This window comes from Mustelus asterias, unplaced genomic scaffold, assembly GCF_964213995.1.
Source record: "Mustelus asterias unplaced genomic scaffold, sMusAst1.hap1.1 HAP1_SCAFFOLD_374, whole genome shotgun sequence".
NCBI classification, from domain to species: Eukaryota; Metazoa; Chordata; class Chondrichthyes; order Carcharhiniformes; family Triakidae; genus Mustelus; species Mustelus asterias.
In genome coordinates, this window is record NW_027590330.1 from 190,531 (window position 1) to 208,508 (window position 17,978).

Below are 17,978 nucleotides of genomic sequence, written 5' to 3' on the forward strand. Positions count from 1 at the left end.
AGAATAATGAGTCTCCACCCTAATAATGAGTCTCCACCCTATATCAATATCCGAAGCTCTAATTTCCATGGCACCCAGGACCTGCCTAAGACTTTCTCTCTTCACAAAGTGACTGCAGTGCTTAAGCCGCCCTCTCAGTAATAAAGGAAGTCAGGGATGCCAACGTCACAAAATGACCCATATGGAAATCATCCTGTGTTTGTAGTTAATCATTTCATAGATTGGATACATTTTTGAGAACTGAAACACATTGAAATTGACCAAAAACTGTAAAGATATTTTGTAACTAAAGGAGGAGCTGTACCCATTATCCAAAGTTCTTATCTGCTCTCATCTCAACACTATAAGTGAACTTGTGCACCCGGTCTGCTGTGTTAACGGGGGAAGCACTGAGGGATAATAGATATGGGGCTGAATGGTGGACCCACAGCATCTACGCGTGGCAAGGTCTATGTGTTATCTATTGATTTATGCAGCCCAGGCAATCGTTTTAATCTCACACCATTGATTTCAATGTTGTTGAACACAAGTGAAATTTTATAAGGTTTAGCGACACACTATTCCTGGAGTCCCCGATAGCCCTGTAGGAATATTTGTAGATGCCATTGTCATATGCTGCGAGTGAATTCATGAAGGTACTTGAAGTTTTACATGTCCCAGTGCACTGCCCGACACAAGTTCGAAAGTCCTATTGCAATCCGTCAATGTTAAAGGGCAGCAGCGACTAACATGCGAGCAGAGACATGGCCACAAGGCCAGGTGCTTCCTGTCTGTTCAGCAAACAGGAAAACGCGCAGCGAGTGTTCTGAGGCTGCGCAGACAGTGAGCTGCTTCGGGATGACACAAAGTATAACTCAATACCAATTGTTCAGCTTCTCAGGAATCATTTCTTCCTGTAGGGAACAAATATGTTTGTGGGCTTCCCTTCTCTCAACGCGGCTCTGTGAAGACATTCACTCAAATTACTGTCAAGTTGATCATGAAAATAAAGTTACATTTGTCCAGCAGATAAGAAATATTTCTGAGCCGCATCGTCCCGCCGAACTCTGTCACTCTAAACTGGGCGGAGGCAGCAAAATCGCTCAGAGATGTAATGGTGGCCTCTACAGTATGTTCAAAAAGTAATTAAGTTCAAATAGAGAACAACAGTCTTTTAACAGAAGCATTTCATCCAAGATTTCCGTACGGAGGTGCTACAGATAAGAAGACATGCATAAATTGGGCTCTCTGTCCTTCGAGAATATTGTTCTCCAAATAGAGACAGTAAAAACTTGGAAGTTGTTCTTAGAACAAGTAGGAAAAGGCTGATTTTCACTCGGACAAAGATTTATTTTTATTCCAGATGTTACAGATTTGAACTTCTTGCTTGAGTTGCTGCTGGAGTGAAGTCTATTCACTTTTCCCTTGTGAAGATGTTAAAATCAGGTTGTGAATGCATGCTGTATTCGGACTCCACTGGATTCTTGAACTGCCGATCAGACTGGACTTGTCACTGATAGATTTCTTGAGGAAAGTGAATGGATCTGACATGCAATTTATGCATTTTCTCCACATCGCACCAATCCATTTTCCCTGGATTTAACCTGAAAATTTTAACCCTTATCCTGTCCACGGCCTTCAACTGTTTCTCGGAAATGGTTCGTTGAAGTAAGCGGTAAAACAGTGCAAAAACAATATACATAATCCAGTGCAGGCCGAATATGATTTGCAAACATTTTCCATATGCATTTCCTTCACTCGCCTGTGTCTCTGCTGTAAGATATGATGATTCGATGATCCGATGCTGGGTTGGTGACTCGTTTCCTTTTCAAAAATGTAGGCCTCATTAGCTGCACAGGACAAGGAGGTGGATATAACTGTCACTGGTATCTTTTATCAAACGGCAATTGACATTTCACACATCAATTCGGAGCATCAATTAGTCAGACGGGAGGAAACATTATTTTCTGAACACAGCTTTCTCAAAGAATTCATTCCTGGAGCGTTTGGTATTTCAGAAAGTGTTGGAAGGACAGCCCGGTACCGATGTACAAAATTCGGTGAACATTCAAGTCTGATCGCAGTAACCGACAGTCGGGACGATGCTGCGCTCCTTCCTGACTCTAATTACATTGCAGCTTCTCAACTGTGAGTTATTATTGATTGAAAGTATCCCGATGTCTATTGAGAATTCACTAATATAAAATTTTAACAAATATATAGATATATTGAGCTTTCGTAATAAAAATGTTGGTGACCGATGTAAGGGAAAGTTGATTATTTGAATAATAATTGTCATCTGGAGGTAATGGGATATTAATGTACATCAATTTAACAATGAGAGGAGGCGAGTTCAGTGTCTGAAAAGCTGGAGGATGAAGAAGTGCTCAGCACATTGAAAACCTGCTTGCTTCTGCGTTTGAAGTATTGTAACGCACAAAGGAGCCAAGAACAGGCCAGTGGGGTTAGACTGAATTGATTTTATTCCACCCGGCACAGTCCCTTTGGACCGAGGGGCCTAACACCTTTGCCGAGTATTGCTCCGAGTCCACGAGTGTCCAACGAAAAGTGTATTTAATCGCCGTCTGCCTTACATTCGTGAGCAGATTAAATTAATTGGAGTTGAGAATCAAAATGGACTGTCAAATCTAAATCTGGAAAATTATATATTTTTTCCAGCGGTGTTTTGAATTCCCCGCTCCACTTAGGAAGACGGCTCTGATATATTCAAATTCGTCCTTCGTTGTTATGAAGTGCGCATTGAAATTGGAAATTTAAGTTGCAGAAGTTTCAGTTGGTGAATAATTTAGATCCCCAGTTTGTTTTTAACTTATTTCCTTCCAAATATATTTAGAATATAGAACATCTGATTAATGCATGTTTTAATTTCTCGGCCGGGACTTAGGGCAACCTGAGATTTAAATACAAAATTGAATGGAAATGCGGCGCTTGCGCATGGACAACATCTTACTGTAAAACCTCTATTCGGACCACTTGATTTGTGTTGGTACAAATTAGAGCAGTCGCTGTTAGAATCTGCTGAAAAGGAGTTTGAGTGGAAGCCAACTCACTGCGTTTAAAAATGCAGGAATTTTGGCGAGGACCGTCCAGACATATTTCTCTTGATATTTCTCAGTATATTTTCCGTCTGAACCCCGTGTAGAGAGAAAACAAACAAATCATTTAAAATAGCTGCCTCCGCCTCAGACTGTTGGGCTAGGTCTGTGAATAATGCATTTCAACACATTGACTTGAATCGCAATTAATAATGTCATTTATTAATTTCATTAATATGAAGAAAATACTTACCTTATGTTGATAATGTAATTTGCTAAATATGCGTGATTTGCTTTGTGAGGTTTGCTGCTCAATTGCCTCATATCTCCCACCGGAATTTTACCAGAATGTGTTAAATTAATATTTCTATGCAGAGATTTTTTCAGGTTCGAATTATTTTTCATTCTCAAAACTATTCCACGCTTTCATTTTCTCTCTGTCTCATGCCGTTTTCTGTGGCAGATCGAGACCTGATCTTTCATCTCCTTCCACAGGCCCAGTAGTTTTGTTGAGATTTAAGTCGTTGACTTGGTTCAGTCTCCCTTGGTTCCCAACGTGCCTCTTCTGTTATATTTATTCTTCCCAATGTCACTGCAAATGCTGTTTTACTGATAGGAAAGCGCCCCATTACTGTTATCAAACACTTCACGCAGTAAAGAACATACAGTCCGCGAAATAAATTCTTAAAAATACTGATTGGACTTTGCAGTTGCTTATAAGAACATGCTTTGTAAAAGAAAGAAGAACACATTTTATATTGTTTTACCATTAATCCTGTGCTCAAGAGACTCACCTCATTAAACATTGATTTTATTTGTTGCTACTGAATCGCTAGTTGGGGTTTTATGAAGTGAATGTTGAAATGGTTTACTTAACTTGTAGAATCTTATCATAATACATTTTGCGCAAAGTTACATTTTCAGTTCATTAGTTTTCAAAAACATCAGCAAATGAATAAGAAACTTAGATTTACCACGGAATCCAACTCAGATACGGCAGGTAGGATTAAATATTCTACTGGGTCTGCTGGACAGACGGAATTGAAATTCTAGCTAAACAGCGCAGTCTGGGTGTAGACCGTCGCCACTGTGAGAATAGCATACATTGCAGAATGGAATCTAAGTCAATGAACTGCTTGTGGAATAACAGTAAAAGTTATAATTACTGCCGATGGAATGCGTGCACACATTTGGGATTGATGCTTCTCAATGGAAGAGCTGTCTGCTCGTCGTGTGGTTCAGTGAGCTGCCTTTTGTTAAACAGATTATTTTGAGTTGGAGAAGTGGACATTGCTGTAAATAGTGAAAAGTTAAATAATAAATCGAGGTGGGACCAACATTGCTTTAACCGGTTTATTGAGCAATATACTTGATATCAGTGGTACTAGTGAAATAATAGGGAAGTGAAAAATCTGACTTCTTCCGCGAATTTGCTGCATGGGCATTTCTGATTCCTCTTGGGGACAATGAACTTCAGAAATCACAACAAAGCTTTCTAACCAAACATTAACATCAGTATTCTGTACCAGTCACTGGATGTTTGTCAACCTCTTCCCAGATACTCTCAATATCCATTAAGCTCTCTGTTGCATTTAATGAGATGTGAAAACCTGTTACTGATTCTAGATTGCAGGGAAGCAAAAGCTGTAGAGAAGGAGTATACCGTGGAGGGATTGTCTACAGAGTCTCTGTGGGTGGAAGTTCGGAGTGGGAAGGGGTCGATCACTTTGCTGGGAGTTTTCTATAGGCCGCCCAATTGTAACTGGGAGGTGGAGGAGCAGACAGGGAAACAGATCCTGGAGAGTTGCAATAATAGCAGAGTTGTTGTGATGGGAAACTTTAATTTCCCAAACATAGATTGGAATATCCCTAGGGTAAGGGGATTGGATGGGGAGGAGTCCGTTAGGTGTGTTCAGGAGGGTTTCCTGACACAGCATGTGGACAAGCCGACAAGAGGAGAGGTTTTACTTGATCTGATACTGACCAATGAACCTGGAGAGGTGTCAGATCTCTCAGTGGGAGAGCATCTTGGGGATAGCGATCATAACTCTATCCCCTTTATGCTTGCATTCGAAAAAGAGAGGATCAGGCAAGCTAGGAAAGCATTTATATGGAGTAAGGGGAAATATGAAGGCAGAAGGCAGCAAATTAGAGGAGTAAATTGGAAGGAGGTATTCTTGGGGAAATGTACTGAAGAGAGGTGGCAGTTTTTCAAGGAATGTCTGTCTCGAGTTCTACAGGACAACGTTCCGAGCAGACAGGGAGGAATTGGTAGGTTAAAGGAACCGTGGTGCACGAAAACTGTGCGGGACCCAGTCGAGAAGAAAAGGAAAGCGTACAAAAGGTTCCGAGAGCTTGGCGAAGATAGGGATCTAGATGAGTATATGGCTTGTAGGAAGGGAATAAAGAAGGAAATTAGGAGAGCCAGAAGGGGTCACGAGAAGGCCTTGGCAGGTAGGATTAAGGAAAACCCTAAGGCGATCTATAAATATGTGAAGAGTAAAAGGATGAGATGTGAAGGAATAGGGCCTATAAAAGGTGAAGGCGGGAAAGTCTGAACAGAACCAGTAGAAATGGCAGAGGTGCTTAATGTGTATCTTCCCTCGGTTTTCACAGAGGAGAAGGACCTGGGTGGATGTACTGCGGGCTCAGTTCTGGTCGCCTCATTACAGGAAGGATGTGGAAAAGATTGAAAGGGTGTAGAGGAGATTTACAAGGATGTTGCCTGGATTGAGTGGCATGCCTTATGAGGGTAGGCTGAGGGAGCTCGGTTTTTTCTCCTTGGAGAGACGTAGGATGAGAGGAGACCTAACAGAGGTATATAAGATGTTGAGAGGCATAGATCGGGTGGACTCTCAGAGGCTTTTTCCCAGGGTGGAAATGTCTGCTATGAGAGGACACAGGTTTAAGGTGCTGGGGGGTAGGTACAGGGGAAATGTTAGGGGGAGGTTTTTCACACAGAGGGTGGTGGGCGAGTGGAATCGGCTGTCGTCGGTGGTGGTGGAGGCAAATTCAATAGGGTTTTTTAAGAGACTCCTGGATGAGTACATGGGAGTTAATAGGATGGAGGGTTATATGTAGGCCTCAAATGTAGGGATATGTTCGGCACAACTTGTGGGGCTGAAGGGCCTGTTTTGTGCTGTAGTTTTTCTATTTTTCTATGTTTCTATTGGCGAATTCCACCGTTTCCTTGTAAAATGTTTTGAACGATTTTGTACAGTTAGCTTCGGCCTCCAGACCTCAGAAATATATCACCTTCTCTCGCAAAGATTGGACACGTGCCTGCTTATATTCTAAATGCGATTTCTTCTCTTCAGGCAAGAGTTAATTTGGAAATTATGGTTCCACCAGCGACTCATAATCTGTCTTGTGCTGTGAGCTAAATGGTATCAGAGTTTAACGGTGGTTTTCAACGACAAATACAATGTTACGTAATTAATTCCACACGTAAAGCTGATATTTATTTGTTATGTGTTAGGTCCCATAGTTTAACAGGTCGATCGACTCAGTCATGAGGAGATATATTTGTTCCCTGACTGTTTTGTACCAATGGCGTTTTATGATCTTAAATGGGCCTACATTTTACAGTACCACACTTTCCATGTCTCCATATCTCTTTCAAACAAAGTTAACATCCCACATTCCGACACGGCTGTTGCACTCTTATTATTATACTATTTTTTGTGAGGGCAGTGTCGTGGACAATGCAGCATTTGTTGCCTGTCCCCAGATGTATTCAGGAATATGTCTCTGAGCCTTTTTTTCCCTGACTGGCTGCAGTATATGATACACTGATGCAAGCATAGTGGCGTTACGGATTGAGCTCACAAGAGAATGAAGCAACCCCAATATAGTCCCAACTCAGCATAGTGTCCGACTTAGAAGGGAATGCGAAATTCAAGGTACCGCTGTATTTCTGTCCTTGTGCTTTTAGGTGGTAGAGATCGCGGTTTTGGAATGAACTGTGGAATGGGTTTTGGTCATTTGCTGCTGTGTATCATCCACAAGGTACACAGATGTTTCAGGTGATGGCTGGCATGTCCAGAAAATCAGGCGGCTTGTATGGTGGCCAGCAACTTCTACTTTATTGCTTGTTAATGTCATTAGTGACCTGATGCAGGAGGAAAGGGGGAACAGGCTCAAGGTGAGAGGGGGAAAGTTTGAGATGTGTGAGGGAAGTTCTTCACAGAGAGTAGTGGGTGCCTGGGACGTGCTGCCAGAGGAGGTGGTGGAAGTAGGCATATTCGCAACATTTAAGAGGCATCTGGATGGGTACATGAACAGGGAGGAAATACAAAGATATGGACGGAGTGAGGGCAGCAGGTTTTTTTTTTAGTTCGATCATCCTAATCGACATGAAGGACCGAAGTACCTGTGCTGTACTTTTCTTTGTTCTTTGATCTTGAAATGGGTCAAAGATTCAGTGGGAGAATTACTGAAAGCTGAAAAGTGGAGTTAGACACGGATAGAAAGATGAAATGGATGAAGAGGGTCTAGAGATTCTAGTTGGACCATCGAGAGTTTGAAAAATTTGAGTAAATATTGAAATGTTTTCCCACAATTCTGGCAACGAGGAGCAAATAAGTGAAAGGTGTTCGATATTGTCTATTGATAGTGAAGAGTTAAGAAGGATGACTGAGTATTGTCTGCATTGGAAATAAATGACGCACTCTCCGTATTGTGGACGGCGGTGCAGAGATATTCGAGTAACTTTATCATTGTTACTCTGTGTATCAAGTCATACATTTCATCAACCCAACTGGAGACAAGAATCTCTGTCCTGTTGATTCTATTATGTAAACTGGGGACTCAAATGGATTGGGAGATCTGACTGACACAAAATCTCCCAGTTTGGGAATACGGTAACACGTGGTTAAAAGAATTTTAAAAAGATGGAATGAGACCAGGACATTCATAGGCCATAATATCACGGGTGTGGTAATTTGAATAAAACTTTTTAACATCAAGTCCTTGCAAATCATATCATGAAGAAATAACACAGATCCTCGGTGTTGACATTGTGATGTATGGTTTTGACAGTTTCATTCATCTAGTGTTGCAGCGAAGATTAATTTTCAAAATTTCATTTCAGGCAGACCAGGGAACAGTCAGGCTGACCGATCAGGTAATCGCCCTCCAAGTTCATATCTGACATTTTACTGCACTAATCCATCCAACTGAATGTTAATTCCTGAGACAATTTCAGTGTCTTTGTGTTCAATGTTTCCATTCTGGGTCTGCCTGTCAGTTGTGAAGGAAAATGGTCTTGCAATGTTTTTCTCAAAATCTTTAATTGCTGCACCCCGATTCAGTACGACATTAAATTAGGTCCCTGAGGAGCAGGGTGAGAAGCAACGCGGCCCCGCTACCGTTTCGAGATAATTTTTCACTTCCCGAGTTACCAGCCAGCGCTGACATGCAGCGCAATTGCTATTGCCCCTCCCACCACCGACATATTAGGGTTCCGCCGAAAACCCGCCGCATCGTTCCGCCCCTGGAAGGGCTGGAGACTACCTGACTGTCTAATTCAGCTCGGTGCAGCAGGGCGGCCCTGTTTCGACAGTGATGGCAATATCGAATCGATACTAGGATTGACATTTCACGATGTTAGTCCAGGCAGTATGATAGACCGTGGAACATGACAGTCCTGACTGGCACTGATTCAATCAATTATGCGCCTATCGACACTCCCGCCTGATGCAGCAGAATGATGCTTCGAACATCCAACTGATTCACGGATTGTTCCCACTGTCTATTTATATTCCCGCTTCCACTGCAATCTCGAATATTCTGTCAGGGTTTGTTGAGGTTCTGGACACACTCGATGTTTCAAATTATTCCGATCTGACCTGCCGTATCAGCCGGCCAATAACTGTTGGTTTATTTCTGTATTTTATAGAGGCGGTGAAGCTGAGACTGGCGAATGGGCAGAGTCGGTGCGCTGGGAGAGTGGAGATTCACTACAAGGGACAGTGGGGGACCGTGTATGATGATTTCTGGGACCAGCCGGACGCCGGTGTTGTGTGTGGGGAGCTGGGCTGCGGGACCGCGCTCTCTGCACCGGGCGGGGCTCACTTTGGGGAAGGATCCGGACCCATTGTGACGTATGATGTTGAGTGCAAAGGGAGCGAGACCGCTCTGCGGGACTGTGACTCTGAGACATGGCGTCACCGTGGCTTTTCGCACTCCAACGATGCCGGTGTGATTTGCTCAGGTAAAAAAAAACAAATCTGTCCATCATCTACAGCCTGCTCTCCGGGAAGGGGCGGATAAAGTTTTCTGAGACTGTACGCAGTCGTAAAGAGAGTGGTGAATAATTTCAATATTCTGAAAATAGAAGTGTTCTTACATTAACACCAGGATTTAAGTTTATAATAAAGTAACAGCAATGAGAGTGATTAACAATGACCACAACCGTGCACAGGCCAGCTGTGTCCTTGAGCTGAGCGCTTGCTGTTAGCTATGTTGAGGAGAGGAGTTGTTCGCTCCTGGTTCCTCACTGATCAGTTCCGATCACCATTCAACAAATAATGAAGCATTCCAGGACCATACAGAGCAAATCCTGTCCAACAATCGGGCTTCTGCTGAGCAATCGTTTATATTCATCTGTCCGCAGCGTTTGGGTTATTCGGCTATTTTAACTTAACTCCAAATCGCTACATTCTTAATGCCTATTTTTGCATCAGTGTCCAGAAATTGTCCCCTCAGATGAAAATGTGGTCCGAACCCCAGAGATACGGTCGGAGGCATCCCGATCCCCCAACCCTTCGAGCTCTCCACCACCACCCCTCCCCCAGTGCCTCAACCGACACAACCACACGGCAACTACGTGGGGGAGGAGGTGGTTGAGGGAAGCCCAGGCATGCTAATGTGTCCCGACCTTGCCTGTGCAGAGTCAAAAGGTCGGGCATGCTTTGATCGGCTGGCTGTGCACGTAATTATACTTATAGGGAGTCCGGATCATGCGACACTCCGTCGGAATTGGCGGCTGTCGCTGAATTAAATCTGGGTGTCTCGGTCCATGTGTTTGACATTTACTGACTATTGATTGCGGAGGCCATGGAGCGCTTATCCAGTCACTGCGGCTACTTTCAGAGCTCCAATCACTGGTCAGATTGAACGTGTTCCAAGAGCGGAGTGAGGATGAGAAGGGTCTGGAGGAGATTCATGCGTGCTGGAAACTTCCCTCTATTCTTCCCTCGCCACGAATTCTGCCACAGCTGCTGAATTGTTCCAACGTTTTCTGATTTTGTGTGAGAGGGGACTGGCTGGATATCTCCTGTCTCTCCAAGCGTGTCGTTTTTATAACTGTCATGTAAATCCTCGTCCCAAAATTTTTGATGCTATTTGGAAAGTTTTCTCCCTCTCACACCCTGAATCTGATGAATCCCAACTGTTCCTATCTGATTTCCCCTCGTGTTATTTGTTTTGGAGGAGTTTACCTTTAGAATCTGTCAGGGAGAGAAATCAGAAATGTTATTGGGAGAGAGTTCTTTTGTATTTGAATGAATAGTGCTGGCTCAATTTGGTCATTAGGTTATATTTCAAACAAATATGCGGCAGTCGATACTTTCTCCAGAATAAAATGAAGGAAGATGAGTTGTTTTAACATTTACAGCTGCTGCAGCTTCAGGCAGATTTCACACAGTGTAAACTGACAGAAGGAGATGTTGTCCAGACTCAGCAACCAGTAGCCTGGGACACTCTCACTGGACTATTTTCCAGAACAGGAGATCCTTTCACGGATGCAGTTCCCTGAATTGCCGATTCCATTCCAGATATGGACTGACCAAAGTTTTTGAAACTTGAAGCAGAAACTCTCCCGCCCCCCCCCCCCCCTTTCATAGTCGAGCCATCTAAATAGAAATGCTAAAATTCCAGGAGGATTTTTGATTACGTTTTGCACCTGGCCTTTGCATTTTGTGATCTGTACACATGGACCTTCAGTAAAGCTCGAGTGTTGTTTGCTAATCACCATTGAGACATGCTGGGATCCACCGTTTCATTTCTGGTTGAAGTCCTTTCAGAACGTTCATTCTCAACACTCCGAAAAATAAATATAGAATTTCGTTTGATGCCTATCAGTTAGAACGTCCCTGGGCAAATAATTCCATATGTTATTGATTCAGGTCCGCCTGTTGCACATTGTGATATTTCCCATCACCAGGCGGTAGGGGGCAGTTATACTCAGAATTTATTGAGATAAACCAGCGCTCGGTTCAATTTAAGGGAGGAATGGGGAAGAGTGTTCCAGAGGAATCGCTGTGAGACTGAACACGGCTTCTGGAGAGTATAATAGTTGACACCTATTGAACTTAATGAAACATCTTTAATTATAAAATTTCTTAATGCAGAAATAGGACATTCAGCCCGTTGAGTCGAACCGACAGAGTATCTAACCCAGGTCGCACCCCACGTTTTTACTTCGATAATTCCCCTGAATGTACATCTTTAGATTAAGGGGCAACTAAGAGGAACCAGATTCAGAACCAATCATGATAGAAACTAATTAAGCGGATGTGAATACTTTTTGATAATAATTAGTGTGATTCTGATCTGTTGTTATTCAGCCCACAGATTTCCAAAACTAGTATTCGGAGCTTTCACATGCTCCGGCAGATTGGAGATCCATAGCAATATAGAATCTGGCACAGTGTGTGACCTTGACTTGGATTGGAATGACGCCAGAGTGGTCTGTGCTGAGCTTCAGTGCGGAGTCGCTATTTCCGTTAGAAGCGGGGCCTATTTTGGAGAGGGCGCTGGATTAATATGGAACGAAAGATTTGAATGTAAAGGCAGCGAGACAGGCCTGACGGACTGCACCCTTGTTCCTGTAACTCGGTCCGAGTGCACCCACAGGAACGATGTCAGTGTGATCTGTTCCGGTGAGTGCAGACTTGTGAATATTAGAAAAGAAATTCTTAATATTTCAGCAATGGAGAGATTACAGTTCTCTTTCTCTCTAACATGGACATACCTAACCAGACCTTTATATTTCACTGTAAATTTGTTGTAATTTTGAAACATTATTTTAAAGTATGCACCTTTTTTGCAAATCAGAAATGTCTGCGTTTTTATTCGTGGTCTGAAATGAGCAGATTATTATTGTTGATTTAGTACCTTGGCGAAACATAGGCTTCTCTTAAACATTTGATATGACATTATTTGTGGAGCTGTTGGGTAGACGTACTCTGCACCCAAGCCATGAACCCACTGCATGGATTATAGCAGACAATAACTGTGTTTGCATTTTAAAGAGGTTATTGGCGCAGCAGAATAAATGAAGCGTTTTATATTTCAAGTATCTTGCATTAAACAAAATAATTGAATGAGCTCAGTAAAGGCATTGCAAGTACATGCTTCACATCCAGCTGTTCAGGTGGAAAATTGTACTAATGTGTAGAGGAGATTTCAAAGCATGGATAACGTGTCAATAATGTGCATTACCTCCAGAATAATACAGTAATCTTTCGAACGACATTTATTTTCTGAATTATCCGGTCCGAGATTCTGTCTAATTTTGGAGGTGCACTTACCATTTTATGCTCAGCTTATTGCTCCAGAGGATATCGTTTTATAACTGCATCGTCATGCAATGCTTAAACACCATGCACTTTATTTAAAATGTATACTGGACCTGTTCCAAAGACAGTATATTCTGCCAATGGCACATGAGCTTTTCTCTTCAGGATGGACTGTTCTCTTTGGGTTGAAGCACCTTCCTAAAAGCATCACACATAATGTTAATTAGTTTTATTTGATCTTTTGTGAATATTGGGCAATGATTGTAGATGCAGATATAAAGTGTGTTTTCCCGTTTACAAAAATAAACTGTCATGTGTTTATTCTAATTTCGATGTATAAATTATTTGGGTTTGTGTTTGTACGTGAAACAGGAAATCATGGGCCGAGATTGGTTGGTGGAAAGGACAGGTGCTCCGGCCGTGTGGAAGTGCTGCATGGAGAACACTGGGGGACGCTCTGTGATGCTTACTTTGCTTTCGAAGACGCCAGTGTGATCTGTGAGCATCTTCAGTGTGGAGTGGTAGAGAAAATCCCGAGAGGTGCAGCCTTTGGGAAGGGAAATGGCACAATGTGGAAGGAGAACTACAGCTGCCGCGGGAGTGAGTCCTGGTTGTGGGAGTGTCCGATTTCATCCGTGGAAGAGTTTAACTGCTCACATGAAAATGACGCCAGTGTCATCTGCACGGGTGAGTCCCGAAAGCAAAACACGTGGTGCTGGGATTAGTGAGGATATTTCTGCATTTAACCGCCCAAATGCTACCCCATCCTTGAGTTCCATAAACATATATTATTCATCCGCTTATCAATGTATTTGCTTCAAATATGGAGCAGCCACGCTGGCTGTTCAGCCTCCTGTCTGGCTGTGCTCAGCAGCCTCTCATGACATCCTTCACCGGGGGAGCGGCTCTGGCGAAAGGTAATATTAATTTGAGTTAATTTGCTGCACTGTAACCATTGTTGTCCATGTCTTTCTTCACCTAGATGAAAACTGGTCACTGAGATTGATGAATGGGGGAAGTCGGTGTGATGGGCGAGTGGAGATTTACCACAATCACAGCTGGGGCAGAGTGCACGACAGCCTCTGGGACCTGAATGACGCGAACGTGGCCTGCAGACAGCTGGGCTGCGGCGAAGCGGAAGCCGCCTTTTACAATTCAAAGTACGGAGAGGGTGAAGGGTCTGTGTGGGTAAACGATGTCCGGTGTGAAGGGAACGAATCGCATCTCCGAAAGTGCAGCACATTCATATTGAACCCGAATCGTAGTGACAGCATCGGCGTAGGGGTTCTGTGCTCAGGTGAATAAACAGGTCACTTTTCCAGAAACATAAAGGGAAACATGTAATCTTGGTCAACTGGGGAATATACTTTACTTCTTCCTCGGGAACACGTAGCTGAGATATTTCACACTGGTGCTTGGATGCAGGACAGGACGCCCCGGAAAGAAAAATAAAACATAATAGTTTGGAATATGATGACAATAACAATTTAATAAAATCATTTAACAACTTTACAAATCTCCAGGTAACTTCCCTCTGTAAATTGAGACCAACACAACTAAAGACAAATCGGCAATGGGGACTAATGTGCTGATCAGTGGGGTGGGATTCAACAGCACAACGAAGAGAGAGAGGGGGCTACGTTTAAGAAGGGGATTGCAACCTTGTGTCCCAGTCACTCACATAATGACTGTTAAATAAGTATGAAGAAAGGATTGCTGCATGAAGCGTCAGATGGGAAGGAAAGCCAAAATCTTAGTTAAAGGTAATTTATTGGTAACAAGTAAGGCTGACATGAACACTGGAATGAAGTTACAGTGAAATTCCCCGAGTCGCCACAGTCCACCGCCTGCTTGGGTCAATGCACGTCTTTCAGAATATGGGCGGAAACCGGAGCAAACCCACGCAGACACGGGGAGAATGTACAAATTCCACACAGATAGTGATCCAAGCCAGGAATCAAACCCAGGTCCCTGGTGTTGCGAACACAGCAGTGCTAACCACTGTGCTGCCGTGTGGATTGGATCCATGAGCGGTGATTTTCATGATCGCTCGGGGTAGTGGGGCTGGCTATGGCAGAGCGGTGAGCAGTCGTGGAGAGCATCGATATCTCTGAATATGACCATGATATTTTGAAGCCAATTTGTATTGACGGAAGAGAGTCCAATGCAGATCAAATAGCCAGGGCTGGTGGTGCTATTGGTCAGTATGGGGGCAGGGGAAGGGATTGGGGAGGGAGGGGGTGCGAGTGCGGGTTTATGCGTGCGCTGGTCGCTGCTGGTGAGTTGAAATGTGCGCGGTTCGTTTCGAAAAGTTCTGATTGCATTCACGTGTTTTGGAGGGGCCTCCATCAGAGTAGTTTTGAAATCTGTATTCTTGAGATAACGAGGAACTGATGAACATTTTGGGTGAGTTCGCAAGAAAGGACACTGTCTGAAAGGTCAAGTCACTGCCAGGCGACTTGCATATTTGCAGTACCTCTGATATGTTCCGATATATATGTGTGAACTGGTGAAGTATCTGATGAAGTTTGCATGGCAAAATGAGGCAGTGAAAAACAAAGAAGCAAATGTCTGCTTAAAACATTCTGTGTGGAACAACTAATTACCACAATTACATAATTGATAACAAAGCAACACAAGCTGCAATGAGTGGGTCAGATCCAAACCGAAAACCGTCGCATCATATTACCGTTGGAAATGTGAATATCTAGAAGATTTGTAAACTCTCCATCATTTATTTTGCCTCCGAACAGAAACTGTTTTTTCTAGAGCATAGATTAATGTCCCTGTCAACGGCAGTTAAAATGCAGGTTTTAATTGAGCTGGAAATTATACAATAGTTTGAATTTAGCAACGAGATGAATATGTTTAAGAAACATAATATGAAACTTTCATTATTCTATTAGAACACAAGCAGTTAAGGCTCTCTGGCGGTGGAAGCCGATGTGCGGGCCGACTGGAGATTTATCACAATGGGACCTGGGGCTCAGTTTGTGATGATTCCTGGGATCTGACAGACGCTGACGTGGTTTGCAAGCAGCTGGATTGTGGACACGCATTGCGGCTTCCTCTTCATATATCGGCTGGACCTGACGCATACCCAATTTGGTTGGGTGAGCTGGAATGCTCCGGGAGTGAATCATTTCTCTGGGAATGTCCCCATGCATTGTGGGGTAACCATGACTGTAATCATAATGAAGATGTGAAGATCATGTGCTCTGGTAACTGTCCTAACTTCAGTTACATTAGAACTTTCATACATAAGATATGTTCCTGATATACCTCAGGACGGTGCTTACGAAGGACATTCTGTCAAATCCGGCTCTGATTTTTTTAAATACTGGACGTAATTATTGCTAAAGTATTTCGACAGCCGACTTCTGATGTGTTGCCTTATGTTTCTTTATCCCTCATTTCCTGACATAAATGCATCTTCCACTTAATATCACTGACTATTCTGATCACGAGCCTTAAATTTCATCAGGTTATGTGTAAAATGTTCCGGATAACTACATTATTTTGCAAAGATATTTGATTTAATCACTTATTTCTCAAGAAGCATGCTGTCACTTTATTCTTCGCATCAAAATTCGCTCCATTCCTCTTAGCAGGACGAAAACTAAGTTGTCATTGGCATGTGTATCCTGCCATGTATTAACATTTTGATACATACTTTGCAGTCCTCTTCAGTATTAACTATACAAACCAGTTTGCTGCCACAATAGACGTTCATTTTTTACTGCCGATTACAAAGTCGCTTATGTAACTGCCAAGGAGCAGCGACCGCAGCGCCAATCCACGTGAATCTCACACCGGAACTTTTGCTACTTAAGTAACGAGAAACTTTACAAACTTTTAAAATCTACTTTGATACTGATTGCCTAGTTTCCCATTGTCTTTCATGGGCTTTCACTATGGGAACTTTTTGAAGCTCTTCTGGTAGTCTGCGCACAGAGCATAAAGCATTGGCCCTCTCACCATTCCGGCAAGCAATCAATCGGGTCCATCATTCAAATATTTCGATTGAAATTCAATGTTGCTTATTCTTGATTATATCTGTATTTCTGTGACCTTTGTGAAATAATTATGGCAAACCGTGAACTCAACTTAGACATATATATATATACATATATATACCCACAGTGCACTGTGGATACAGAATTGATAACTGAACCATGTGGTTATTTATTACTTGCTTGACAGAGCACAAAGAGCTGCGTTTGGTGAAGGGAAAGCATCGCTGTGAGGGCAGAGTGGAAGTGTTCTATAATGGGACCTGGGGGACAGTTTGCGGTGAAAACCTGTATCAAGATGCTGGAACAGTGATCTGTAAACAGTTAGGTTGCGGCACACTAGTTTCCATCGACTATGACGCTCGCTCATTCGGAGAAGGATCCGGACCTATTTGGTTGGATGAGGTCGAGTGCCTTTCACACGAGTCGACCCTTTGGCAATGCCAGGCAGACCCGTGGGGTCAACACAACTGTCATCATCGGGAAGATGCAGGTGTCGTTTGTTCAGGTAACACAATCAATCATTTTGCTTGCAGGTGTGATTTGAAATATTGATGTTCCTCATGGAGTCAGCATGTTTGTCTTATCAACAGGGGGAGACACACCGAAGCAAGAGCAGGACAGTGCAAACGGCTGCAAGCGAGAATCAGGTTCTTTCTCAACTTTAATAAAACAGCTACCTGATTGTATTCCTCTCTTGTGCTACATCAAGGTTAATAATTTATTTATTATCTTTGACAAATTTAGGGCAAAGTTTGCGCTTGGCTGGAGGTAACAACAACTGCTCCGGGAGATTGGAGGTATTGTGTAATAGAGCCTGGGGCACGGTTTGTGATGATTCTTGGGATATGAACGATGCCAGTGTTGTCTGCAGACAGCTGGGCTGTGGCTCCGCTCTAATGGCCTCAGGAGGGGCCGCTTTTGGGCAGGGTAACGGTCCTGTCTGGCTGGATGAGGTGAAGTGCACCGGAAGCGAAGCCTTTCTGTTTGACTGCCCTTCTTCGTCATTAGCTCAAGCTGACTGTGATCACAAGGAAGATGCCAGTGTGATTTGCTCCGGTATGTGTTCCACTGATCGGTTCCGTTTGGGACTGTGCGACGTTGTCCGGCCCATTTTTGCTGAATATAATTAATGTTTTCAGATGTCTTTCTGACCAACAATGCAAATAATTGTGCTCTTTTTACCATGTCTTCATCAGGTCCGGAATTATCTCCGACTTCTCCGCCCACACCTTCAGGTATATCTCTGTAATAAATATCAATCACGATTACGGCTAATTTTACATTGGGATAAATAATTATCACACATTGGCATTGCCTTAATTTTGTCAATTTCTAACGACATTCTGAGTGTTTCCTGATCATATAAGTATTTAAAAACATGGTGGACATTTTATCTCACAAAA

The 17,978-nt window shown here is 43.1% G+C and overlaps 1 protein-coding gene across 1 annotated transcript in view; it reads left to right on the plus strand.

Moving 5' to 3' along the window:
- Nucleotides 1-1,881: 1,881 nt before the first annotated feature.
- Nucleotides 1,882-17,978, plus strand: part of LOC144486503 (scavenger receptor cysteine-rich domain-containing protein DMBT1-like) — a 32,067-nt gene continuing 15,970 nt past the window's right edge. Inside the window, exons 1-11 of the mRNA XM_078204543.1 lie at nucleotides 1,882-2,127; nucleotides 8,128-8,160; nucleotides 8,935-9,249; nucleotides 11,606-11,920; nucleotides 12,932-13,246; nucleotides 13,542-13,856; nucleotides 15,466-15,780; nucleotides 16,763-17,080; nucleotides 17,166-17,222; nucleotides 17,320-17,631; nucleotides 17,772-17,810. Of these exons, the coding sequence (XP_078060669.1) occupies nucleotides 2,082-2,127; nucleotides 8,128-8,160; nucleotides 8,935-9,249; nucleotides 11,606-11,920; nucleotides 12,932-13,246; nucleotides 13,542-13,856; nucleotides 15,466-15,780; nucleotides 16,763-17,080; nucleotides 17,166-17,222; nucleotides 17,320-17,631; nucleotides 17,772-17,810 (2,380 nt within the window). The 5' untranslated portion in view covers nucleotides 1,882-2,081. The remainder of the gene's footprint in view (nucleotides 2,128-8,127; nucleotides 8,161-8,934; nucleotides 9,250-11,605; nucleotides 11,921-12,931; nucleotides 13,247-13,541; nucleotides 13,857-15,465; nucleotides 15,781-16,762; nucleotides 17,081-17,165; nucleotides 17,223-17,319; nucleotides 17,632-17,771; nucleotides 17,811-17,978) is intronic.